Source organism: Protomyctophum parallelum, assembly GCF_964188405.1.
Source record: "Protomyctophum parallelum genome assembly, chromosome: 12".
In the NCBI taxonomy this organism is placed as follows: domain Eukaryota; kingdom Metazoa; phylum Chordata; class Actinopteri; order Myctophiformes; family Myctophidae; genus Protomyctophum; species Protomyctophum parallelum.
Genome location: NC_139712.1, coordinates 39,778,534 through 39,806,096, shown reverse-complemented (window position 1 = coordinate 39,806,096; position 27,563 = coordinate 39,778,534). Strand labels below are relative to the sequence as shown.

At 39.8% G+C, this 27,563-nt stretch overlaps 2 protein-coding genes across 2 annotated transcripts in view; both read left to right on the top strand.

Annotated features, from left to right (window-relative positions):
- trpa1b (transient receptor potential cation channel, subfamily A, member 1b) overlaps positions 1-16,608 on the top strand; it is a 39,315-nt gene extending 22,707 nt beyond the window's left edge. Inside the window, exons 20-34 of the mRNA XM_083777792.1 lie at positions 1,154-1,243; positions 5,752-5,921; positions 6,134-6,263; positions 6,886-7,068; positions 7,296-7,364; positions 7,813-7,914; positions 8,110-8,225; positions 8,879-9,021; positions 12,911-13,031; positions 13,264-13,393; positions 14,612-14,794; positions 15,023-15,091; positions 15,410-15,511; positions 15,685-15,800; positions 16,199-16,608. Of these exons, the coding sequence (XP_083633918.1) occupies positions 1,154-1,243; positions 5,752-5,921; positions 6,134-6,263; positions 6,886-7,068; positions 7,296-7,364; positions 7,813-7,914; positions 8,110-8,225; positions 8,879-9,021; positions 12,911-13,031; positions 13,264-13,393; positions 14,612-14,794; positions 15,023-15,091; positions 15,410-15,511; positions 15,685-15,800; positions 16,199-16,436 (1,962 nt within the window). The 3' untranslated portion in view covers positions 16,437-16,608. The remainder of the gene's footprint in view (positions 1-1,153; positions 1,244-5,751; positions 5,922-6,133; positions 6,264-6,885; positions 7,069-7,295; positions 7,365-7,812; positions 7,915-8,109; positions 8,226-8,878; positions 9,022-12,910; positions 13,032-13,263; positions 13,394-14,611; positions 14,795-15,022; positions 15,092-15,409; positions 15,512-15,684; positions 15,801-16,198) is intronic.
- A 2,399-nt stretch (positions 16,609-19,007) lies between these two features.
- Positions 19,008-26,336, top strand: LOC310867672 (transient receptor potential cation channel subfamily A member 1-like; the record flags this gene model as incomplete). The annotated part of the gene is made up of 7 exons (XM_083777791.1): positions 19,008-19,019; positions 20,332-20,514; positions 20,738-20,806; positions 22,771-22,872; positions 23,046-23,161; positions 23,725-23,840; positions 26,206-26,336. 7 exons carry the CDS (start codon positions 19,008-19,010, stop codon positions 26,334-26,336), a joined length of 729 nt encoding a protein of 242 aa, XP_083633917.1.
- Between the last annotated feature and the right edge of the window lie 1,227 nt (positions 26,337-27,563).

Genomic DNA, 27,563 nt, shown 5'->3' with positions numbered 1-27,563 from the left:
ATAATACATTAGGCTACATAAACGCTGCTGCCGCGGCTACATCATGGTTTTACATTCACCATCGCTGATGAGCAGCACTTTGTAGGCGAGGAGGGAGGCTTGTTCAGGAACTCCATTATATCATATATGGCTCTGCATCAATGTAATAAACATATGCGCTGTGAGCCAACGTGAGCCATGATGTCATAAGTTTTGCGGATTCACCGTTTTACCTGTTTACACGGAGAAGGGATAAAACGGCGTTTCCACTCTGGAAGGTGGTTTCACTTTGTTGTGTTTTCACCTCCTGAGAACACGGTTCTCGTCTAAATGACAGCAGCAAACGATGCTTTATTTTGCCGTTTTATATGAACACCATCCTCGTGTAAATAGCACCTAAGTTGTATGAGAGGTCACCAAGGAGGGAGAAAATGACTTGAAAAGATAGAGATGTTCTAGAAAGCGAAGAGAGTGTGTTGAGGAGATTGGAGTCCTTGGAGGGAATGTATGGAGGAAGGTTTCAGTAGTTATTTGTGACAGAAGGGTACCAGTGAGCCGGAAGATGTATAAGACGGTAGTGAGAACAGCCTAACTGTACAGTGGAAAAACTAAACTATTACAAAAATAATTAAAATTTAAACCACATAAAATGTACCGGTATTTCACTGGCTGACATTTTGGAAAATGGTGGTCATATTGGTGTTTTTGCATGGCTAATAGGGGGAACAGGGTGGGGGGTGTTTTTGCGTGGCTAATGGCTTCTTTGGAAAAAGTAGGTCCAGAAGATACTTTGTGCAAAATTTGGTGCTTGTATCACAAAGTGAACGATTGTGTCACTAATATGCCGGGCTACCATATAATATGGCAATGATACCGTAATAACCTTGTCATTGTTCTGTTACTAACTCTCTGCTTGTGAACTGTAAACCATTCATCATGCTCACTGGCATCAAGGTTAGAATGCCAATCCTCTTGTTTATTATTGCCCTTTGTGGCATTTGTCACTTGCTTTACGTCAACATTATGCCACATCACATTTGAATAAACACATTCACACAAGAAAAAGGTTACATTTAAAAGAGGGTCACCGAAGTTAATACTTGTTTAATAGTTGCTTTCTTTTATCCTTTTGCACCGCGTGTGGATGTGAGACATTTCTTTCTTCACTCAACAGCAAGACCCATTGTTGTCCATCTCTATGGTTCTGGTGCTGGTCATGAACATCTTTGCCATGGGGAAGGAAGTTCTCCAGATATTTCAACAGGTAAGTTTGTTGTTGTTGTTGATGTTGTTGTAACATGCTCAAACTATGGCCCTGGCTGTACAGTAAAGCCCCAAGAAAGCATGAAGGGCTCTATGTCTGTGGAACAAACTCCGCTGGTAATTAGACAGACTACTTCAGTGTCCACTTTCAAAAGACCATTAAAAAGTCATTGTTATATGGATTTTACGGTTACATTCCGCCACCAGTGCCTGGAATCTGGTGCTATAGTGCCAACAGAATGCACAGAAAAGGCTATGAAGAAGACCCTGCGATTTTCCCCATATGTGAACCGGAAGTAGTAATTGGCTATTTTCGAGTCGCGGCCGTGATCTAGCGATAGCTAATATGCTAACCGGGAGGTCGGATTCATGTTTAATTAAGCTCCTAACATCGTCCTTTACCTCAATCTGAGCCCTAAGCCACTAAAGATCGTGGGCGTGTGTGCACTAGAGCTCTTCACCGGGTCCCCCGACTCTGAAAATACCCAAGTGGACCCGAGACCTGCACGGTTCGGAGCCGTGTTTTATCGTAATCACTTGGGCAGGGTCGGAATCGGCCGTATCCCCCCCGGATCTCGGGTCTGTCAATCATTATGTGTAAGAGTGGATGCGAGAAGACCCATAGGCTACTGTGTGTGTGTGTGACGTGTGTGTGTGTACTGTCTGTATTTTTGTTGTTGTTGTTGCACATGTTAATGAAATATTCAATCAGTGGGTGATTGTGTGCCAGTCTGACTGTAGAGACTCTGTCTCTCTGTCCGCTGCATGTGCCCTCTGCTGCGCAGCGCTGCGGAGGAAAAAAACGGGGGGAAAAAGTTCTGTTTAAAGTGTGATAATTTAGGCTGACCTAGGATCAGGTTAGTGTTGCAGCGACATGAACGACTGTGTTATACTTGTGTGATGAGTATGCTGGTTTAGGATCAGCAGCGCAAGGCAAGCCCCGTCCAGGTTTGCCTTGCGCTGATTTGAATGAAAACATTGGTGTGCAATCATACTTTATATTAGGGATGTCCTGATCACGTTTCTTTTGCTCCCGATCCGATTTCGATCATTTGATTTTGAGACATACCATTACCGATCTTTCCCATTATATTTTTAATATAACACTAATGCCATATCAAATATCCTAATGTGTGTCACTCTAGTGTAGTCTGTTGTGTTGCAGGGATTGCATTTCCTTTGTTTTCATCATAGGTGTCTTTCACGCCTTTCACGAGTCTTTGGGCCGATTCATACTCCTATTTTAGAGCTGAATAAAAGTCGGTTCGGCGCTGTAGAGCCTACAATGTGACGTCATTTGAGGTTCGGGGGGCAGGTACCGTCCTAAAGTCGGCTCTTCGGTGCTACTGAAAATTTCTGACGAGCCGAAATCATTTCGGCACTACAGCGCCGAAACAGCGGTAAAATAGGAGTATGAATCGGCCCTTAGTTTGATGATCTCTGACTGGGACCAGAAGGAAAACAACTAGCATAAACACAACAGTTTTTACAAAATCTCATTGGTTATACAGTACATCTTTCTTTGAGATTTACATTAGACAATTAAAAATCCAATCTTTTTCCCCGATTACGATCTTTTGAAAATCATGAGATCGGAGCCGATTTCCGATCACCCGATCCGATCGGGACAACCGCACTTTATATCACGGAAATCTCTGAACAGGTCGGAATCGGACGAAATTGTCACGGATACATTCGGTTTTGGTTTAACAATTTGAAAATGTTTTCGGAACGGGTTGGAATCGGTAAAATGTCACAGATTAATTTCGGATTTTGGGACCATTTCTTTGGACCCGTGAAGAGCTCTAGTGTGCACTGAGTTTTTGGATTTCGATGACATCACACCATGGAAGCAAGCATTGCCTAGCGATGGGAAGCTAAAATACGGTAAAAATTATATTATTAATTCTGGATTAATACTCTTATCAAATCTCGTGTTTGGCACAGCAGGGTTTAATAGCTAAACACAATCTATCTCGTGGTTGGCATAGATTGTGTTAACCTGGGCGGGAACCCCTTTTAGTGTTTTATCTAAGCATTATGTTGTACTTTAGCTATTGAAAAATAGCAGATCTACAAGCTCATAGCGCGCCACCGAGTGGCACGCTACGCGCTTGTAGGTCTGCTATTTTTGAAAAATCATAAAAATGCGACACAAATCTTTGAATATATATTCTTTCAGAGCAAACGTTTTATTTATTTCGACGTCAGGCCTAAATGGGTGTTAATTTGTTTTTGTTGTGAATTTCTATCACTGAATTGAATTGCCTGCCTGTTCATGATAAGATGAACAACGCTGTGTAAACAGGCAGTATGGCTATGAGTAAAATGATTAAAAAAAGGGCAAGATGACAAAATATGAATGACACGGCCTGTGCCAAAGTTCAGGAGGATATGGGACATTGACCACTGGGCATTTGTTTGTAAACAGATAATTTATCCAACACCATGTGTTTCCTCAAATTTGGATACCGCCACACAGGGTACATCTATTTTTTTTATAATTTAAGAAAGTGGAGTACATCTCTAATCCAGTGAAGATGGGTTGGGGCAGCAAAGGACTTCCATTTCATCAGAATTAGACGCCTAGCTAAGAGAGTGGTAAAGGCCACCAAGTGAGCTTTGTATTTTGGCAGAGAAATTCCAAAAATAGCCGTCATTACATTTGGTTCAAATGGTATCCCAACACTCCTTAACATAGTGTCAAAGATCTCAGTCCAATATCTACGTAAAGAAGGGCATGACCAAAACATATGTACTGTATATACAGTACGTGGCAGGGGCCGAGTGACACCTATCACACAGGGGATCAATATCACCATATATTTTGGATAACCTAACTTTAGTGAAATGTACACAATGGATAATTTTGCATTGGATTAGCCCATGCCTTGCACAAATGGAAAAAGAGTGGACAAGACGTAAAATATCTTCCCAATCATCATCTGAGATTTCTTCTCCAAATCCTCTTCCCATTTGTTCTTAAAGGAGAATTCCATACTTAAAGGCTTTCTTACCTTTCTTTGTAGTTGTTACGTCCCCACCAAAGAGGTCCAGGTGTTATTTTGTGCAAAAGCTCCTTATTGGCTATTTCCCCTACCATAAGCCCTAAATGAATTGCATTGAATTGAATGGGAATTGAATGGGGCTATGGGGTGTTGTGCTAATTATTTCCATCGCTCAAAATTATAATTTCTTTGTATATATCCTCTCTTCATAATGTAAATAATATCCCAAGCGGCACACTTTACTACTTCGTTAGATGGAAATAAGCGAACTAGCATAACACCCCATAGCCCCATTCAATTCCCATTCAATGCAATGCAATTCATTGAGGGCTTATGGTAGGGGAAAATAGCCAATAAGGAGTTTTTGCACAAAAAAACACCTGGACCTCTTTGGTGGGGACGTAACAACTACAAAGAAAGGTAAGAAAGATAAGAAAGCATTCTAGCATGGAATTCTCCTTTAATATGTTCTATTGAAGTAGGCCGCAAAGATTTTTCAGATAGCTGTTGAAAGGAGGCAAATACACAGATCCCTGAGATTCGTAATACCAAGTGATGACCATAAAGAGAAGGCATTATCACTCAAAGGTGGATGGAATAAAGGGTTTGCTGTTATTGGGGCAAGGAAGGACTGAGCTTATAGACCAAAGTGGCGCCTGAATTGATTCCACATTTTTTGTGTGGATTTGACAATAATATTCTTAGAATAGGGGGTAAGAGAAAAACGAATGGGGGTATGAATAAGAGCAGTTAACGAGGCAGGCCTAACTGAGGAAGATTCCATTTCAAATCCACGTTGGACGTAAAGGTGATTTCTCCAAAATCAGCCAATGTTGCAAAATTCTAAGATTGGCCGCCCAGTAATAAAACCTAAAGTACCCACTCTGAGGTCTGGGTCTTTGTAATAATGTTTTACTGATCCTGGGAACTTTTTTATCACCATTTGGCATTGCCTTGCTTGGCACTGCTGGAACTTTGAGAGAAAAGTACATATACTATTACCTTATACCTGATACTAAAGGCAAAGAAATTGTGTTAGAGCAGGGGTTCTCAACCCATGGGTCGCGACCCCTCGGGGGGTCGCCAAATTATTTTGGGGGGGGTCCCCAAATAGATAGAAATAGAAAAATAATATGTTTTTATTTTTTTGCAACTGAATGGCTGGAAATTAAGAGTTTACATAGTATGTGGTGCATGCATAAACTTTCCTTAATGATTATATCTGGTTTAAGTATTAATTTATGATATATTTTCTCTATTATTAAGGTTATTTTTGCAGTCAGTTTGTATGCAGGGGTCACAAGACATGGCCAAAGCATTTCCGGGGGTCCCCAGCCAAAAACGTTGAGAACCCCTGTGTTAGAGACGTGGCATATTGAGTAGGCTACTATTTACTAGAAAGGCAGCAACAGTCTAATAAATAGTGCTGATGTCAGGACCCTTATTGTGTCTATTTTCTTTTTCTGTAAAAACCCATGTAACCCACCCATCCATGTAAAAGCGTTGGAATTACTTAAAGGATCCTAGCAACCAAATGGACTGGGGTACAGCTATCGGATCGCTTTGCTTCGTCATTCCACTCTTCTTAAACCTTGAAGGTTCCATTCACTGGCAAGTTGGGGCAGTGGCAGTATTCCTGTACTGGTTTGGCTTTCTCTTTTATTTCCGGAGGTAAATTCCATGAAATTACAGTAGCTTATCAGTATACAGTACTCTTTTGTATAAATTCTAGGTACTGTATGTTTAGTATGTACAGCAACACCTAAATGCACATAATCAAATTTTATGATTCTTACTGCCATGCATGAAACAGGTCCATGAACTGACATGATTCCTTTGTTAAGATTGTTATAGGCTACTAACATTCTCTACTATTTCCACAGGTTTGAACATTCAGGGATTTACGTAGTGATGCTCTTCGAGATCATGAAGACAATGTTACGCATTTTACTACTGTTTGGGCTCCTGACGTTAGCATATGGTTTGCTTTTCTATGCACTGATGCTCAAACAGGTAAGAGATGAAAATCCAAGCAGATTCTGTTCGTATACCAACAGCAATAGTTAGCTTTTGTTCTGGCTGGGTATAAAACGTCTGAGACATCCATATGACCTTTCTCTTTAGTACCTTGTTCACGTATAGTCCAGACCACAAGTGAGCTTCTCGTTAGTTGTCTCGCCACAGCTGGGTCAAGGTTCAAGGACAGTCCAGGGACTGGAGAAGGAAAGGCCAGGCAAGGGGGTAAAGTTAAACCGGGGCAATTACCTCGACATGACTTGTTTTTTCTTGTAACAAATCTTGTCTCAGTTCCCTTTCACTCAGAGGCACACACATTTTAGTGTACACCTTGGAGTAATACCAAGAGGCTTCATGACCAGACACAAACACTTGAATAATAGCAGACAACAGGCAGCATGTATATGTTTTTAGGTAATTGATTATTCAATTACAAGGGGGTATTAAGAATTCCAAGAATTCTCAGTGTGTGTGTGTGTGTGTGTGTGTGTGTGTGTGTGTGTGTGTGTGTATTATTGTTATGGCTCTTTGGAATTTGACAACTGCATTGTTTAAATGTATGACTGTAATACATTGTTTTGTTAAGAAATTATCTATTAATAACTATTATTATTGGCAGAGGGAATTTTCGACTTTGCCTCTCTCAGTGATGCAAACCTTTGTGATGATGGTCGGGGAACTGAACTACCAAAGCAACTTCCTAGATGATTATATCACCAATGAGCTTGCATTTGCTCCATTGACATATCTGCTTCTTGTGAACTTCATTTTTATCATGCCAATATTGCTGATGAACCTAATGGTAAGCATGTCTTCATTCTATAGTTCTACCATATGGTTTTCTAAATGCATATTTAATGTCATTTCAATGAGGCATATTAGGAAAGAACGTTATTTCAGTGCTTTGAATCAACTGATTTATTGTTGATGCCTACACTTTTACAGAAAGAGGGGTGTCAATGGTACTTTATACTTGCAGTGAACACAGTGAAAATGTATGCTTTTATTGTCACTTTGGCTATGTTGCAGATTGGTTTGGCAGTTGGAGACATTGCTGAAGTACAAAGAAATGCAGCCCTGAAAAGAATTGCCATGCAGGTGGGTATGTGGCAAATTAACTGTCTGAAATTTGATTCGATTTTTTTTAAGCATATAGGGACCACTTGCCCAATGTTGTGTCCATGATAGAATACCCCATTTCTCATTAAACAATGCTAGCGGGCTCTAGCAGCCATGTTGCTCCTTGCACCCACCCATACCAAAGTTTGAACCAATGGCATGCAGAGCAGAGTTATTATAGTTTTGAAATATTAATTAAATCAGAGAGAGAGAGAGAGAGAGAGAGAGAGAGAGAGACACAGACAGACAGAGAAAAGAGAGACAGAGAGAGAGAGAGAGACAGAGAGGCTAAATCACACATTGAGAAACAAAGCAGATGGTGATACTGTATATTTTTTAATTGCATAGTTTGATTGATATAGACACCAAAGTTTGTTCTCCAAATGTTCCTATAACTTTGAATAAGAAATTCTGTTGCTCTCTTCAGATTGAGCTCCACACCGGCCTGGAAGAAAAACTGCCTTATTGGTTCATAAAACGAGTGGACAAAGACTCCGTCATCGTCTACCCCAACCGCAAGTGTTCTAAGGTACTGTATGCACAGACTCGATGTGTTTTGCAACAGAAAACTGTACTGATGCTGAAAAATACAAATGTATTTACAAAAATACAGATGTATCTTTAATACTCATTTGGGTTCAGCATTTGACTCTGCAGGCAATCAGTCTCATTTAGTAAACAGTTAATTGTTGTTTCACTTCTAATCTTATTATTATGAATACAGATCTATTACAGGCTATTCACGTACTTGTTTGATGACATAAATGAAGCACCTCGTATACAGATCAGTTCACAGGCCACCACTCCAATGGAAAAGGAACTCCAAAAGCAAAAATACAGGTAAACAAACTTGGGGTTAAATGATAGAACATTGGTAACTTTGATATTTGATATACAAATAACCTGATGGATGGACAAACAGTGTTTTCTTATGTGTGAGCAGCCTCTAGTGGATACAAAGCAAGCACACCAAGAGCCTGTTTTCTTACCAGGCTCACATAAAATGAAATAAGCATATTATTGTAATCCATATTGTAAACAATATCCAATACAACACAGGACTATACAAAAAGAATGAAGGGGATACAAATACTACCCAGGATATGAATCAAAGTCAGGATCTGAGCCAAATTCATGTATGGCCGTTTTGCCCTTACTCACCAGCGCCTGGGTAAGACTTGAGAAATGACTGAATATTATGTTCAGCTAGCTTCGCGTAGCGATAATGATATTATTATTATCTCGTACCTCTCAGTGTTAGGTTTTTTTTCTGCAATGTCCTACCCCATATTTACATACTGGGCCCTGGTTGGTTATAGCCTGGTTCCTGACTAATCTGCTTGGCTCGTCACCATTTCAGCAGTGAAGTCCTCCCACAATTGAGAGGGGACTTAATCTGTCTGGGGCAATATGCATTGCAAAGGCAGATGAAGGCTGGCTATGCAAGGCTAATGTTCAGTGGCATACATTCTGTCTTACATTCTCTTTTCCAGACTGAAGGAGATGTCCAGTGTGATCGAGAAACAGCACAATCTCCTTAAGCTGATCATCCAGAAGATGGAGATATCATCAGAGGTAGACGAGTTTGACGGCCCCACAGATGTCAAAGGTAGCAAGTGGACAGAACTTAGACAAAGTCAATTATCGAAGTGGACCCCTGTGTTGAAGGCTATTGAGGGCAAGAAACAGTCTAAAAAAGAATCAACATGTAACATGTAGTTACAAATACAATGAATTACATATATTGATGGCACAAGCATTGATATTACTTACTAAAACAATGCAATGGAAAATATAGCACTTCTTCACACCCTGAAGACCTATATTGTGTCGAAACATTGGTTACAAATAAAATAAAAAAAGGTTGGCTACGAGATGTGCTGTAAAATAAAATAAAAAAGGGTTAATGGATCGTGGCTACGAGCTGTGCAACCTCAGTTACAGTATATGCATGGTAAGCACCTCCTCACTACTGCTGTGTCTTGTTCCATTTTTTGTTTGATGTACAGTATTTACATTTATATTTATTAGGGCCAAGTGAAAATATGATACTCACAGACAGTATATCCTGTGGCACTGTGTTCTATACGCTTGTCTGTGGCATATTGGCATACTAACTGTTAAGACTACGGCAACTACGGTATAATTGCTTCATTCATTGTCTTGTGATACCTGTATGTATTTGTGCCTCCATGTCGAATCTCTGTACTGCAGTAGCACACATACAGTATAACTAACCTCATCTCACCTGTTCTGTTGTTCCAAGTCACTATCTTCTGTAAAATGGAATGCATGTACAGTACTTTGTGCAGTTGTGTGGGGAATTGTGCTATTTGTCTTTTAACTTCAGCTAAAATGAAGTCATAGTTATCTGAAATGATTATTACAATATAAAACTACATACCGTGCTATACAATGACCTTAGTGTTTGTATGTTTGTGTACCTGCATTATATCTGTGGTCAAGCATGCAAACGTGTATCGGATTCTAATGAGAGAGTGGACATGAATATTAAGGGGTGATTAAATACACAGATGACTCATCTCCAGGACATTTCAAATGGCAAGGCCTTCAACTCTCCAACACCAAGTAATGGTGCTGACGATAATTTACAACTCCAACCCAACTGTAAAGACCTCAGATACATTGGTCTCTCTCTCTCGCTCTCTCTGGAAGAATGAGCATGTAAATTCAAACTGGCCTCAGCTCACAATACTGTCTTTTGAATCGAATTATATAAAAAGAGGGTCCACATCTGTCAGAGATCTGTACAGAGAACCATGCCATTATGTCCCAGAGGTAAACAACAGGCTAACAGGAAAGTCTCACCCTGAGGTCTTTGACAAAATCTGTTCTCTGAGTAAGATGTTATAGTTACATCGAAACGTTGTCGTTTTTACCTGCACCCTGTTGAATAAAGGCTTTAACTGTCCAAGTTTGCTCCAGTGCCTTCCTTCCAACTGTTCTCAGACTCTGTAGTCACACTATGGTTTCTCACACATCAATCTCAGTCAGACTGGCTATTTAATGCACATATAGTATAGTGCTCCATGGGCATTATGTATTTGTAATGGGTAACTGCCTGGATTATATGGCGATACAGGATATGCTTTTGAATTGATAAGTGCCAATCTAAGTAGTGTTGTGTGAATATGCAATCCTATCAGACAAAAATCAAATGCTGTAAAGATGAGGAGTAAATATGGAGATAGGAAGATCGCTCTTTAACTATTTCTGAGGATTTGCCTGTGACCCATACCAGGTCAGTGGCCTTATGGTTAGCGTGTCCGCCCTGAGATTGAGAGATTGGACAAAGTAGTCCTCACTACAAAAGTAGAATTTCCGCCTAAATTAATGTATGTTTAAAGGACAATATTTCAGTATGACTTTAGGTAAATTACATTCTGACTCTTTAGTGAAGTAGGGTAGACACCTGAGTCATACCTCAGCTAATTCTATGAAGATAATAGTGGGCATTCTCAAGTTACATTTTTGTCCCTTTTGCCCTATTCGGCTGTCCTTTTTTAGTGATTGAAAAAAATAGCCAAAAGAGCAGAATTTTGCCCCAAAATAGAAATTCACAAAAATCCATTTAATTAATGGGAGACCCTAAAGATAAGAAAAAACATGGTTGTGTTTAATTCTAACTCAGGTAGGGGTATCTCAAAATATGATTGCCTCGAAGGGATCCCCCACATGGAGGAACATTGAATCATACTCTTTGAAGCTCCCACTGCCCGAATATCTTTACTCTAATTCGAGTAAAAAACTGATAAAATACACAGCTAATCCTATTGTTAAAAACATGATTAAAGTTTGGCAGGATGTCAGACTTTATCTTTTGGATATCCAACCCAGTTTTCGATTCAGCCCAATTTGGGGAAATGAATATTTCACCCCAGGAAGGGCGGATGGGGGCTTCAAGATATGGGCCAAGCAAGGGATTAAACAATGGAAGGATGTTTTTGACAAAAGGGGGAATCTACCCGTATTCTCTTTTGATGAACTAGCTGCTAAATACAATTTACCCCGTACACACTTCTTTAAGTATTTACAACTCCGAAGCTTTATAGGGGTTAAACAGGTGAATTCTCTGACACTCCCTCCCCTGTCAATAATAGAAAAAGAGCTTATCAGAAACCCCTTTAATAGGGGCATCATTTCTGATTTATACTCTATGTTAGTAGAACTCTCTCCTGAATCCTCTGAATCCAAATATAATGCATGGAATGCTGATCTACAAGAGGAATTGACATTGGAAGAGTGGAGCTCAGCCTGTATGGATCTTCAATCCCAGACGGGTAACACTCGGTTAAAACTGTTGCAATATAATTGGCTGATGAGGGTTTATATCACTCCAGAGAAATTAAATAAATTTAGTGCAGATATTCCAGATACTTGTATCAGATGTGGTAAAGACAAAGGTACACTTTTCCATTGTCTGTGGGCATGTCCAAGAGTGAAAGAATTCTGGGAAGAAGTGAGGAGGGAGATTCAGAAGATATTGTCGATAGATATTGAGCTTGACCCAAAACTGTTTCTATTAGGTCTTTACCCACCTGGCCATAAGATTCAGAGTAGCGAACAAAGATTCCTGGATTTATGTTTACTACAAGCCAAAAGCTACATAGCCTTATCGTGGAAAAACATAGGCAAACCCAGTATTGCTCAGTGGTTTAGGGAGTTATCATTGTGTCTTCCTCTGGAAAGAATCACTTATACAGAAGTATAAACAGAATAAACAGAAGATGTTTGATAAGATATGGGGAAGGTTTATCCAATATATTACGGTTAATGATTTATCTTATTTAATGGTGGAAATTGTCTAATTGTATTCTCTGCAGCTGTTTGGTCTTGTGGCCATAAGGACTCTGTTGTTGTTGTTACCATTCTAAGTGCCATTATTTTATTATACTGTACTTATATATGTATGTTATTGTTTTGTTTTTTGTTTGGTTTTCATTTTAAGTAATTGTATTGTATTGTCTGTATTATTTTGTTGTATTGTTTGTATTGTTGTAGAAAAAGTATCGCGAAAACCGACTGCACAGTTAAGCCAGAACTGCTATTTTTGGCGGAAGGAGAAGAAGAGGAAGAAAAAAAAACAGACAAATACAATACTGGACCTTTGGGCTTGGGACCTTAAATATAAAACAATAATGGTGGTTCATAACAACTCAACTCACAGGCGTCCACGTATGGAGTGAATACAGTGTTGCCAGTGAAAAATGTCTTACAAAGAGAAATCACCATTGCCTTGCTTGGCCCTGCTGGAACTTCGAGGGGAAAAGTACATCCTATTACCTGGTACCTGATACTAAAGGCAAAGAAATTGCGTATATTGAGCACTATTCACTAGAAAGGCAATAATAATAAAAAATAAATAGTAATAATTAATAAATAAATAGTGCTGAAGTCAGGACCCTAATTGTGTCTATTTTCATTTCTTTTTCTGTAAAAACCCTCCATGTAAAAGCGTTGGAATTACTTCAAGGATCCTTGCAACCCGGTGGACTGTGGTGCAGCTATCGGATCGCTTTGCTTCATCATTCCACTCTTCTTAAATATTGAAGGTTCCATTCACTGGCAAGTTGGAGCTGTGTCAGTTTTCTACTCCTGGGTTGATTTTCTCTTTTATTTCCGGAGGTAAAGTCCATCAAATTACAGTAACTTATCAGTATACAGTACTCTTTTGTATAAAAATGTAAAATGTCTGTACAGCAACACCTAAATGCACAACAATCAAGTTTTATGTTTCTTTACTTCCAATTCCATGCATGAAACGGGTCCATGAACCACAAATTAATCATGTCAGTACACGATTCATTTGTCAGGATTGCTAGGCTACTAACATGTACATCCTCCTGTGTTTCCACAGGTTTGAACATTCAGGGATTTACATAGTGATGCTCTATGAGATCATGAAGACAGCGCAGAAAATCTTACTACTGTTTGGGCTTCTGATGTTGGCCTATGGTTTGATGTTCTATGCACTGATGCTCAAAGAGGTAAGAGATGAAAATACAAGCAGACTCTGTTCGTATACCAACAGCGATAGTTAGCTTTTGTTCTGGCTGGGTGCAGTGAATCGTCTGAGACATGACCTTTGTGTGTACAGTAGTACAGTATGCCTTGTTCACGTATAGTTCAGACCATAAGTGAGCTTCTGGTTAGTTGTCTCGCCACAGCTGGTTCAAGGACAGTCCAGGGACTGGAGAAGGAATGGCTGGGCAAGGGGTAAACCGGTGCATAGGACAGAACACTGGATTGACAGGACAGGACAGAACAAGTCAGGTTAAAAACAATGAACTGGCCGGCAGGGAAGGGTAAGACGGAAACGAACAGAACGAAAGTAATGGACAGTTTAGGTCTGGGCAAGACAGGGCAGGACATAAAATTGACTGGGGAAATCCAAACGGGCTCTGGGAATAGTGGACATGAAACAGGCAGGAAAGTTAGACGAGGGAGATAAACCAGCTAACTGGCAGTCATGGGAAATCAGATTCCATTTTTCAAGATTCAATATGTTTGTCACAGATAAAAGTACAAAAAACAAGTGAAAAACTTAGGTTGGGGGCACTCCATAATACACATAAATAAATACATTAATAAATAAAAACAATAAAAACAATACAAAACTTATCTAAAAGGCTCAGATCAGCATACAAGGCCGTAATACATACCACAGAAAAGTTCATTGTTCATTTAGGCTTGTTTAGCAGTCTTACAGCCTGGGGGAGAAAACAGCTCTTCAGTCTGCAACAGTATGGTCAGTATATTGGTGTCTTGGCAGTCTGCTGTGTCCTTCAATCCTATCATTTCAGTATAACAGATGTCCATTAGAAACAGTTGAGAATTTTAAATTAGACTGATTCTCAATTACCTTGACATGATTTAATTTTTATTGTAACAAATCTTGTCTCAGTTCCCTTTCCCTCAGAGGCACATACATTTTAGTGTACAGGTGATCGCTGTTGCATGAGAAATGACCTTGGAGTAATACCAAGAGGCTTTATGACCAGACACAAACACTTGAATAATATCAGACAACCTCACATCTCAATTACAAAGGGATCAAGACCTATTTGGCAATTATTCCAACAATGTGTATATTATTGTTATGGCTCTTTGGATTTTGACAACTGCATTGTTTAAATGTATGACTGTAATACATTGCTTTGTTAAGAAATTATTTATTAATTAGAATTATTATTTTATCATGGCAGAAAGAATTTTCGACTTTGCCTCTCTCAGTGATGCAAACCTTTGCGATGATGGTCGGGGAACTGAACTACCAAAGCAACTTCCTAGATGATTATTTCACCAATGAGCTTGCATTTGCTCCATTGACATATCTGCTTCTTGTGAACTTCATTTTTATCATGCCAATATTGCTGATGAACCTAATGGTAAGCATGTCTTCATTCTATAGTTCTACCATATGGTTTTCTAAATGCATATTTTATGTTATTTCAATGAGGCATATTAGGAAAGAACGTTATTTCAGTGCTTTGAATCAACTGATTCATTGTTGATGCCTACACTTTTACAGAAAGAGGGGTGTCAAAGGTACTTTATGATACTTGCTGAACAGTGAAAATGTATGCTTTTATTGTTACTTTGGCAATATGTTGCAGGTTGGTTTAGCGGTTGGAGACATTGCTGAAGTACAAAGAAATGCAGCACTGCAAGTAATTACCATGCAGGTGGGTATGTGGCAAATTAACTGTCTGAAATTTGATTTGTCTTATTTAAAAAAAAACATGGCCATGTTGCTCCTTGAGTTATTATGGTTTTGAAATATTAATTATCTCAGAGAGAGAGAGAGAGAGAGAGGCTAAATCACACACTGAGGGGCCTCTAAACAATGCAGATGGTGATATACATTTTAAATGCATAGTTTGATTGATATAGACACTAAATACTTATCCTCAGTCCTTGTAACAACATAGTACTAATTTGTATGAGTTTGTTCTCCAAATGTTCCTATAACTTTGAATAAGAAATTATGTTGCTCTCTTCAGATTGAGCTCCACACCAGCCTGGAAGAGAAAATGCCTTATTGGTTCATAAAACGAGTGGACAAAGACTCCGTCATCGTCTACCCCAACCGCAAGTGTTCTAAGGTATGCACAGACTCGATGTGTTTTGCAACAGAAAACTGATGCTGAAAAATTAAGTATGATGTATCTTTAATACTCATTAGGGTTCAGCATTTGACTCTGCAGGTCATCAGTCTCATTTCGTAATCAGTTAATTGTTAGTTGTTTCACTTCTAATATTATTCTCATGTATACAGTTCTATTACAGGCTATTCGCGTACTTGTTCGATGACATGAATGAAGCACCTCGTATACAGATCAGTTCACAGGCCACCACTCCAATGGAAAAGGAACTCCAAAAGCAAAAATACAGGTAAACAAACTTGGGGTTAAACTCTGTCTGTCTGACAAATATGGCACACTGCATACTTGTCTAAGAAGTACTGTAGGACGGACAAACACAGCAGCCTCTAGTATAGTGGATACAAAGCAAGCACACCAAGAGCTTTCTTGCTCACATAAAATTAAAGCATATTATTGTAATCACTATTCATCCAGTACAACACACCAGGACTATACAAAAAAGGAAGGGGATAAAAATACTACTCAGGAGGATATGAATAAGACAGGATCTGAGCCAAATTCACCATATTCACATACTGTATGGCCGTTTTGCCCTTACTCGCCCGGGTAAGACTTGAGAAATGGCTAAATATTATGTTCAGTGGCATACATTATCAGTGACATACAGTCTTACATTCTCTTTTCCAGACTGAAAGAGATGTCCAGCGTGATCGAGAAACAGCACAATCTCCTTAAGCTGATCATCCAGAAGATGGAGATATCATCAGAGGTAGAAGAGTATGACGGCCCCACAGATGTCAAAGGTAGCAAGTGGACAGAACTTAGACAAAGTCAATTAAGGCAAAGTCAATTAACGGGACAGAGTTCATCGAAGTGGACCCTTGTGTTGAAGGCTATTGAGGGCAAGAAACAGTCTGAAAAATAATGTAACATGTAATCACAATACAATGAATTACATATATTGATGGCACAAGCATTGATATTACTTAAAACAATGCAATGAAAAATATAGCTGCCAGTGGAACACATTCATTTACAATGTTTACTGTACTGTATATTCCACTATATGAATGTAGCTGCATGAGGACAGTCCAGATTTTGAAACATGTCAGGTTTGGTTGATGCGTTTGTTGCAAAGAAAAGAGATCACACAGATCATAGCGACCGACAATGCACCTTTAAAAAAAAGACCTACGTATATTGTGTCGAAACGTTGGTTAAAAAGAAAAGAAAAAAGGTTAGCTACGAGTTGTGCGGTAAAATAAAATAAAAAGGGTGCATCGTGGCTACGATATGTGCAACCTCATTTCTTTACAACAGTTATATTTCTATTTTCTCCCATGGTCAGCACCTCCTCGTCACTACTGCTGTGCACTCCTGTTCCATTGTTTGGTTGATTTACAGTATTTACCTTTACATATATTAGGGTGCTGAGTACAAAGATGATACATACTCACAGTATATTCTATATGCTTGTCTGTGGCATATTGGCATACTAACTATTAAGACTGTGTTGGGTAACTACGGTATAATTAATTGCTTCATTCATTGTCTTGTGATACCTGTATCTATTTGTGCCTCCATGTCGAATCTCTGTACTGCAGTAGCACACATAACCCCATCTCACCTGTCTGGTGTCACAATCTTCTGAAAATGGAATGCATGTACTTTGTGCAGTTGTGTGGGGAATTTGTCTTTTAACTTCAGCTAAAATGAAGGCGTAGTTATCTGAAATGATTATTACAATATAAACTACACACTGTGCTGTACAATGACCTCAGTGTTTATATGTTTGTGTACCTGCATTATGTCTGTGGTCAAGCATGCAAACATGTATCGGTTTCTAATGAGATGGTGGACATGAACGTTTCAACTCCAACCCAACTGCAAAGACCTCAGATACATTGGTCTCTCTCTCTCGCTCTCTCTGGAAGAATGAGCCTGTAAATTCAAACTGGCCCCTGGAAGTCGTCATCTGAATATCGATAAAGATCATTATTCTGTAGCACATGCATTACTATGTCAGCAAATCATGATGCAGAAATTCTGTATTTGGGCAGATATTACCTGAGACACACTGATGTAAAACAGCTCACAATACTGTATTTTGAATCAAATTATATAAAAATGAGGGTCCACATCTGTCAGAGATCTGTACAGAGAACCATGCCATTATGTCCCAGAGGTAAAGTTAACAACAGGCTAATAGGAAAGTCTCACCCTGAGGTCTTTGACAAACTCTTAACAACTGTTCTCAGGTTTCTCACACATCAATCTCAGTCAGGCTGATTATTTAACGCACATTTAGTGCTCCATGGGCATTATGTGTTGGTAATGGGTTTGGACTGGGTTATATGGTGGTACAGGATATCCTTTTGAATTGAGTGCCAATCTAAGTAGTGTTGGGTGAATATGCAATCCTATCAGACAAAAATCAAATGCTGTAAAGTGTAGGATAGGAAGACCGCTCTTTAACTATTTGTGAGGATTTATGATTTATCTCAAAATCTGAGTGTCTCTGTGTTTGGTATAGGCCTCTACCATATTGCCAAGTTTTGCAAAAAACGACTGCACGGTTAAGCAAGAACTGCTATTTTTGGCGAAAGGAGAAGAAGATGAAGAAAAAAGCAAACAAATACAATAAGGGACCAAGAAGTCCCTTTGGGCTTGGTACCTTAAATATAAAACAATAATGGGTGTCCATAACAACACAACTCACGGGCTTCCACAGATGGAGTGGAAGCGTCCGTGTGTTGCCAGTGAGAATTATTATTTTTAAATTATTGGGGTTTTCTTTAACACAACACATGCCTTGCTTGGCCCTGCTGGACTTCGAGAGAAAAATTACATCCTATTACCTGGTACCTGATAGCCTGATATTAAAGGCAATTTGTGTTAGAGACATGGCATATTGAGTACAATTCACTAGAAAGGCAGCAATAGTCTAATAGTGCTGAAGTCTAGGACCCTAATTGTGTCTATTTTCTTTTCTTTTTCTGTAAAAACCCTCCATGTAAAAGCGTTGGAATTACTTCAAGGATCCTTACCCGATTCACTGGTTTGCAGCTATCGAATCGCTTTGCTTCATCATTCCACTCTTCTTAAATGTTGAAGGTTCCATTCACTGGCAATTCGGGGCATTGGCAGTTCTCCAATCCTGGGGTACCTTTGTCTTTTATTTCCGGAGGTAAAGTCCATCAAATTACAGTAACTTATCAGTATACTATTTTGTATAAATTCTGGGTACGTTTACACCTAAATGCACACAATCAAGTTTTATGTTTCTTACTTCCATGCATGAAACGGGTCCATGAACTGACATGATTCATTTGTCAGGATTGCTAGGCTACTAACAGGTATCCTCCTGTGTTTCCACAGGTTTGAACATTCAGGGATTTACATAGTGATGCTCTATGAGATCATGAAGACAGCGCAGAAAATCATACTACTGTTTGGGCTTCTGATGTTGGCCTATGGTTTGCTTTTCTATGCACTGATGCTCAAAGAGGTAAGAGATGAAAATCCAAGAAGATTCAACAGCGATAGTTAGCTTTTGTTCTGGCTGGGTATGAAATATCTGAGACATCCACATGACCCTTCTCTTTAGTACAGTTTGCCTTGTTCACGTATAGTCCAGACCACAAGTGAGCTTCTGGTTAGTTGTCTCGCCACAGCTGGGTCAAGGTTCAAGGACAGTCCAGGGACTGGAGAAGGAATGGCTGGGCAAGGGGGTAAACCGGGGCACAGGACAGAACACTGGACTGACAGGGCAGTACAGTACAGAAACTAGCAAAACAAGAGTACTGGAAAGGCTTAGGGCAGAACAACACAGGGTAAAAATAGTGAACTGGTGGACAGGGAAGGGTAAGACGGAAACGGACAGAACGTAAGTAACTGGACAGTTTGGGTCTGGACAAGACAAGACAGGGCAGAATAGAAAAAGGGGAAATCAGAATGGGCTTTGGGAATAGTGGACATGAAATGGGCAGAAAAGTTAGGCAAGATAGGGTGGGAGATAAGTACATGCATTGTGAAAAGTTTAAAATAACTCAGATCAGCATACAAGGCCGTAATACCACGGAAATGTTCATTGTTCATTTAGGCCTAGCAGTTTTTCAGCCTGGGCGAGAAATTCTTTCTTCAGTCTGCTTGTGCTAGCTTTGATGCTCTGGTACCTCTTCCCTGAGGGCAACAGTATGAAAAGACTGTTATATGGGGTGTGGGGGTGATGAACAGAGTAGGCTACAGAACCGAGACAGGTAGGTGAACTAAAAATCACAATTAGTTAAACACATGGATCTGTCACCAGGGCAGGAGTGGCCTTGGCGTCTTGCCAGTCTGCCGTGTCCTTCAGTCCTATCATTTCAGTATAACAGGTGTCTAATACTGTCTATTAGAAACAGTTGAGAATGTAAAATTAGCCTGATTCTCAATTACCTTGACATGACTTATGTTTTATTGTGACAAATCTTGTCTCAGTTCCCTTTCACTCAGAAGCACACACATTTTAGTGTACATGTGATCGCTGTTGCATGAGAAATGACCTTTGAGTAATACCAAGTGGCTTCATGACCAGACACAAACACTTGAATAATATCAGACAAGTCTGTTTTTAGGTATTTGTGTGTACCGGTATATTATATTATTGTATTGTATATTATTGTTATGTTATTTTTAACTGCATTCTCCGGGTAACGCACCTAAAGTCAGAGTGCGGTGGTCACATGAAGGACAACTGCATTCTTTAAATGTATGAATGGAATGAATTGCTTTGTTAAGAAATTACCTATTAATTAACCATTATTATTTTATCATGGCAGAGGGAATTTTCGACTTTGCCTCTCTCAGTGATGCAAACCTTTGTGATGATGGTCGGGGAACTGAACTACCAAAGCAACTTCCTAGATGATTATATCACCAATGGGCTTGCATTTGCTCCATTGACATATCTGCTTCTTGTGAACTTCATTTTTATCATGCCAATATTGCTGATGAACCTAATGGTAAGCATGTCTTCATTCTATAGTTCTACCATATGGTTTTCTAAATGCATATTTGTTATTTCAATGAGGCATATTAGGAAAGAACGTTATTTCAGTGCTTTGTATCAACTGATTCACTGTTGATGCCTACACTTTTACAGAAAGAGGTGTGTCAACGGTACTTTATGATACTTGCTGAACAGTTCAAATGTATACTTTTATTATCACTTTGGCTATGTTGCAGATTGGTTTGGTGGTTGGAGACATTGCTGAAGTACAAAGAAATGCATCCCTGAAAAGAATTGCCATGCAGGTGGGTATGTGTCTGAAGTTTGATTCATAGGATTCATTGAAATCATAGGGACCACTTGCCCAATGTTGTGTCCGTAGAATGCCCCATTTCTCATTAAACAAGACTCTGAAAGCACTGCTAGCGGGCTCGAGCAGCCATGTTGCTCCTTGCACCCACCCATACCAAAGTGGTTTGAACCAATGGCAGGCAGAGCAGTTATTATAGTTTTTAAATATTATCTCAGAGAGAGAGAGAGGGAGAGAGAGAGAGAGAGAGGGGGGCAGGCTAAATCACACATTGAGGGGCCTCTAAACAATGCAGATGGTGATATCTATTCTAAATCTATGAAAATCTGTCACAGAAAAGTGTCGAAAAGTGTCTAAGAACTTCCTTAGCACAGAGCAAGACTGCTGCTCGCTTTGGGCCCCTGCAACTCACATCGCCACAGCGCATGGACAGCCTCAAGGAACCTAGCACCGCATAGCCTTGTCCTCCAGCCTCAATGAGCACTGCTTGCAAGCACCAACCATTTGCTTCCACTATTTTAATTTACTTCATTTTCGTCTAAAAACAACACCTACCTGGGTCACCGTTTTCGGTGCAACACTCCCCTTGCCTTACCCACCACACTGACACCTCCCCTTTTGGAATTAGACTGCATCTCGCAGCAGAGCCACACAGGGAACATTTCTGGGGGGTGAGTGGCAGACAGACATTTATTAGGGTGCTGAGTAAAAAGGTGATACTCACAGTTTATCCTGTGGCACTGTGTACTGTACGCTTGTCTGTGGCATATTGACAGACATACTAACTGTTAAGACTGTGTTGGGTAACTACGGTATAATTAACTAACCTGTATCTACTGTATCTACTATTTGTGCCTCCATGTCTAATCTCTGTATTGCAGTAGCATACAGTACATCCCCATCTCACCATTTCTGTTGTTCCAGTTCACTATCTTCTGTAAAATGGAATGCATGTACTTTGTGCAGTTGCTTGGGGAATTGTGGCATTTGTCTTTTAACTACAGCTAAAATGAAAGCATAGTTATTTGAAATGATTATTACAATATAAAACTACATACCGTGCTGTACAATGACCTCAGAGTTTGTATGTTTGTGTAGCTGCATTATGTCTGTGGTCTCAAGCTAAACTGCTCGCACGTGCCCAGGCGGTGGCGTAACCGTCTGGGCACCAATCCAGTCGCAGTGTGCCGCGGGTTCGACTCCCGAGCCCGACACGGCCTTTACTGCATGTCTTCCCCCATCTCTCTCCCGTTTCCTGTCAGCCTACTGTCTGTCCCTTCAAAAAACCAATAAAAGGCGCAAGCCGCAAAAAAATATCAAAAAAAAAAAAAAACTTCTCGCACGTCACTCAATTTAACTTTCAACTACGCGGGTGACACACTCCTCTCCTCCACCACCTCGTTCGCCGTGCCAGACAAATACAACAGGGTTTTTCAAGTCCCATTCAGCCCGGGACGGGGGCATTAGCAGCCACAACGTTACGTGCATTATCGCCAACACACCATGCAGTGTTTTCGAGACCACAACATGGAATGAGCGGATCCATTTGGCTACACTCCCAATAGCAATGACCGCCATCCCGTGCCGTCGGTAAAATAAAATGATAAATACATATAGAGATGCAATGACAGTTAATTACAGATATCTATCTATGACAATCTATCTTATATAATAACAATCATTTTGTGCCCAAGTTCAACCCACGTTCCCAAGATCATCCGTTAACAATTCCCTCCCAATCAATGTGATCTATTATATCGCATTACCCACACTGTACATCATTTCTTGTTCATAGGTATATTAGAATGGGTAAGGCCCTAGTATATTTTAAATGCATAGTTTGATTGATATAGACACCAAATAGTTATCCTCAGTCCTTGTTAAAACATTACTAACTTGTACAAGTTTGTTCTCCAAATGTTCCTATAACTTTAAATAAGAAATTAACTTGCTCTTCAGATTGAGCTCCACACCGGCCTGGAAGAAAAACTGCCTTATTGGTTCATAAAACGAGTGGACAAAGACTCCGTCATCGTCTACCCCAACCGCAAGTGTTCTAAGGTACTGTATGCACAGACTCGATGTGTTTTGCAACAGAAAACTGTACTGATGCTGAAAAATAAAGTACTGATGTATCTTTAAAACTCATTTGGGTTAAGCATTTGACTCTGCCGGTCTCATTTAGTAACCAGTTAATTGTTGTTTCACTTCTAATGTTATTCTTATGAATACAGATCTATTACAGGCTATTCACGAACTTGTTTGATGACATGAATGAAGCACCCCGTCAACAGATCAGTTCACAGGCCACCACTCCAATGGAAAAGGAACTCCATAAGCAAAAATACAGGTAAACAAACTTAAATGACAAGATGGAACACTGCTAACTTTGAAATACACATTTGATATACCAATAACCATTTTAATGTCCCCTTAAATCAGAAATGTGGGTAAGCATGTAAATGCAATAGAAAGTCTGTCTTTCTGACAAACACGGCACACTGCATAAATGTCTAAGAAGTACTGTTAGGATGGATTGTCAAACACAGCATAGCAGTGTTTTCTTATGTGTGAGCAGCCTCTAGTGGATACAAAGCAAGCACACCAAGAGCCAGTTTTCTTACCAGGCTCACATAAAATGAAGCAAGCATATTATTATAATCCATATTAGAAACACTATCCAATACAACACACCAGGACTATACAAACATAGCTGAATGCGAACGAAAATAAAAGGCTGAGAACCGAGGTTACTCAGGATAGGTTACTCAGGTATCTGAGCCAAATTCACATATGGCCGTTTTGCCCTTACTCAGCGAGTCCACCGCCTGGGTAAGACTTGAGAAATGGCTAAATATTATGTTCAGTGGCATACATTATCAGTGACATACAGTCTTACATTCTCTTTTCCAGACTGAAGGAGATGTCCAGTGTGATCGAGAAACAGCACAATCTCCTTAAGCTGATCATCCAGAAGATGGAGATATCATCAGAGGTAGACGAGTATGACGGCCCCACAGATGTCAAAGGTAGCAAGTGGACAGAACTTAGACAAAGTCAATTAAGGCAGTCAAGGGGGGGACAGAGTTCATCTAAGTGGACCTCTGTTTTGAAGACTATTGAGGCCAGGTTTGGTTGATGCGTTTGTTGAAAAGAAAACAGATCGCACAGATCGTAGCGACAATGCAACTTTTTTTTTACATTTATTTTACCATCATTTCAACACAATATAGGTCTTCTTCAGCCACTGAAGAAGAAAATAATAAAATAAAAGGTTAGCTATGGTAAGCGGTAAAATAAAATAAAAAAAGCTGTGCAACCTCTTTTCTTTACAACAGTTATATTTCTCCCATGGTCAGCACCTCCTCCTCACTACTGCTGTGCGCTCCTGTTCCATTGTTTGGTTGATGTACAGTATTTACCTTTACATTTATTAGGGTGCTGAGTAAAAAGGTGATACTCACAGTTTATCCTGTGGCACTGTGTACTGTACGCTTGTCTGTGGCATATTGACAGACATACTAACTGTTAAGACTGTGTTGGGTAACTACGGTATACCATTTCTGTTGTTCCAGTTCACTATCTTCTGTAAAATGGAATGCATGTACTTTGTGCAGTTGCGTGGGGAATTGTGCCATTTGTCTTTTAACTACAGCTAAAATGAAAGCATAGTTATTTGAAATGATTATTACAATATAAAACTACATACCGTGCTGTACAATGACCTCAGAGTTTGTATGTTTGTGTAGCTGCATTATGTCTGTGTTCTCAAGCATGCAAACCTGTATCCGTTTCTAATGAGAGGGTGGACATGAATATTAAGGAGTGATTTAATACACAAATGACTCATCTCCAGGAAATTTCAAATGGCAAGGCCTTCAACTCTCCAACGCTAAGTAATGGTGCTGACGATAATTTACAACTCCAACCCAACTGTAAAGACCTCAGATACGTCTCTCTCTCGCTCTCTCTGGAAGAATGAGCATGTAAATTCAAACTGGCAAGTCTTCATCTTAATATCCTTAAAGGTCATTATTCTGTAGCACATGCATTACTACAGTATGTCAGCAAATCATGATGCAGGTATTTGGGCAGAAACACTGACCTAATCACATATTTTTTAAATAACCTTCATTGTAACATTATACAGTCAAATATAAACTGTCAATGTTACATCAGCAGAAATGGAGGGTGGACATTGTGAAAAAGGCGAAATTAAGAAGTTATATTCAATTCAAAGAGGACTACATGACTGAACCTTATGTTGCATTTAATTTAAAAAGAGGACAGAGGTCCCTCTGTGCCCAGTTAAGATCTGGTGCTTTACCTCTGGCAGTTGAGGTTGGCAGATATACTGGTGTTCCTGAGGAGCAGTGACTGTGTGCTCTTTGTGACCTGGGAGTTGTAGAGGATGAATTTCATTTTGTTTTCTATTGTCCAATATACCATGATTTAAGAAACGTTTTATTTGAAAAAAAAATCAGGATAAGAACCCAGATCTGTTTTGGATGTCTGAGTGTTTTATGTTAAATTGGTTGTTCAGTAATGAAGTTTTTGTTTTTGGAAATTTCATAGAGAAGGCATGGCAGTTACGTTGGAGAACGATGTATCCATGAGAAACTGTCTATTTGTGTATTATGTATTATTTGTATTATATGTATTATTTGTACAATTTTGTGAGTGTCTTGTAAGCCCGTGCGGGCTGGGCATCTTATGATGTAGGACACTTTAATAAAAACTCTATCTATCTACATATGGATGTGAAACAGCTCACAATACTGTCTTTTAAATCAAATTATATAAAAAAGTGCCGATCTAAGTAGTGTTGGCTGAATATGCAATCCTATCAGACAAAAATCAAATGCTGTGAAGTTGAGGAGTAAATATGGAGATAGGAAGACTCCTCTTTAACTATTTTTGAGGATTTGCCTGTGACCCATACCAGGTCAGTGGCCTTGTGGTTAGTGTGTCCGCCCTGAGATTGGGAGATCGGAGTTCAATCTCCCAGCTAGGTCATACGAAAGACTATAAAAATGGGACCCAATGCCTCCCTGCTTGTCACTCTCTTTGTTTGTATTATGTTATTTTATCTTGTGTGAAGCACAATGATTATTGAAATGTCCTATAAAAAAATCAATTGACATAACGTAATGTCTAGCCACCTTCCAGGTATGGGCCTATGCCATGGGCAGCAGTGCTGCAGGCATGCATAACGGTGCTGAGAGCATGCATGTCCAATGAAACTGCTACGGTTCATTATTTAAAAAATGAAAGCTCGAGTTGGATTAAGGTACAATTTTAAAAAAGTAATTTTTGTATCTATAGATACAGAGGAGGCTAACTCTCAATAAAGAGAAGAATAAAGTGATACATGTTTTTGTTGTTGTGCTGCAGCTGGCACAGTGGTGACCATGGGAACCAAAGGGTGGATGGGAGGGAAACCGGAAGAAATGTCCCCTGACATCATGGCCTTGCACCTGTCCCAATGTTTCTCCAGCACACTAGTGAACAGGCAAGGGCACTGATAGGGGTCATGACCCCTGAGAGTCTACGCTGATAGACGAATGCTAAGTTGTTCCTTCAAGTCAAGGTTTAATTGATATTTATTACCGTCGGCCCCGAATGTAATTACTGCCGTGGCAAATACAACAAGCATGTAACCATCCATTAGACTGATGTTTTGGACAGTGCTCTCAGCTTATACTTGATCAAACAACTTCCATATGTACAAAATGAATAATGTACTGTACACACACTTGTTTTTCTCAGCCCACTTCTTTCTGACAGCAAATTTTGCACCAGCTTGAATTGTGTCAAGAGCTGTTAAATGTTAAATGAAAAATTATGACAGCTTTTCAAATAAAAGCATAAAGCCAACAAATACAATGCCAGAGCTCACACCTTTCAGACTGTCAGTCATCATTCCCATACACTGACTCTAACGGATGCGACAGCATTGTGCCTGAAGGCTCAATACCTCAGCCTGATGACACTTCCAAGGATGTGTTGGGAACAGAGCGGTCCCTCCACGGCTCAGCTGATGCCAGATTTTATCGTGAAAATGGACTTGGAAGAACAGGATTATGGGACACATGGGAATGTGCCCTTGGATTAGGGAGCATTCCTGGTCCATGACGGAGGGAAATCTGAGAAATACGGCGCTGAGGAAGACCGCGGGGTGCGTCCCTCTCACAGAAAGCAGCAAAGAGAGAGATGGGTAAAAAAGAGAACGGTCAACTGGCTCCAGCAGACACTAAGCACACGATTTGGAGTTTGGATTCAGATACTGTATGTGACAGACAGTGACAGGTTATTAACTTATTAAATCAATTTTGACAGTTTAGCATGTAAATGAAGCATGAGGAAAGAGATCTAAAGTGAGAGCTATACTGTAGGTGACATGACAGCTGCTGAACGGTGTGGAAGCCTAGTTTCTCCTAAACTGTATTTGCAATATTTGTATTTGTAATGCTGAAAAAAATCATCTTGTGTCACACAACGAAAACAGAAGATCTACAAGCTCACAGCACATCATGCATGCTGCACATTGTGAGCTTATAGATCGGCTATAGTTGTTGTGCAACTAAGGATAATTCAGGCTTCACAAGCAGCAGCAGGCTGGATGAGAAGCATCAACGTCCACTGTGAAAGGTGCCAGGAATGCTTGTATCTCAGCAAACACTCTTCACCCAGTGGCAGAGACAGTAAGAAGCTTTCAAACAACCTGAAGCCGTTTCCCTCCCTGGGTAACT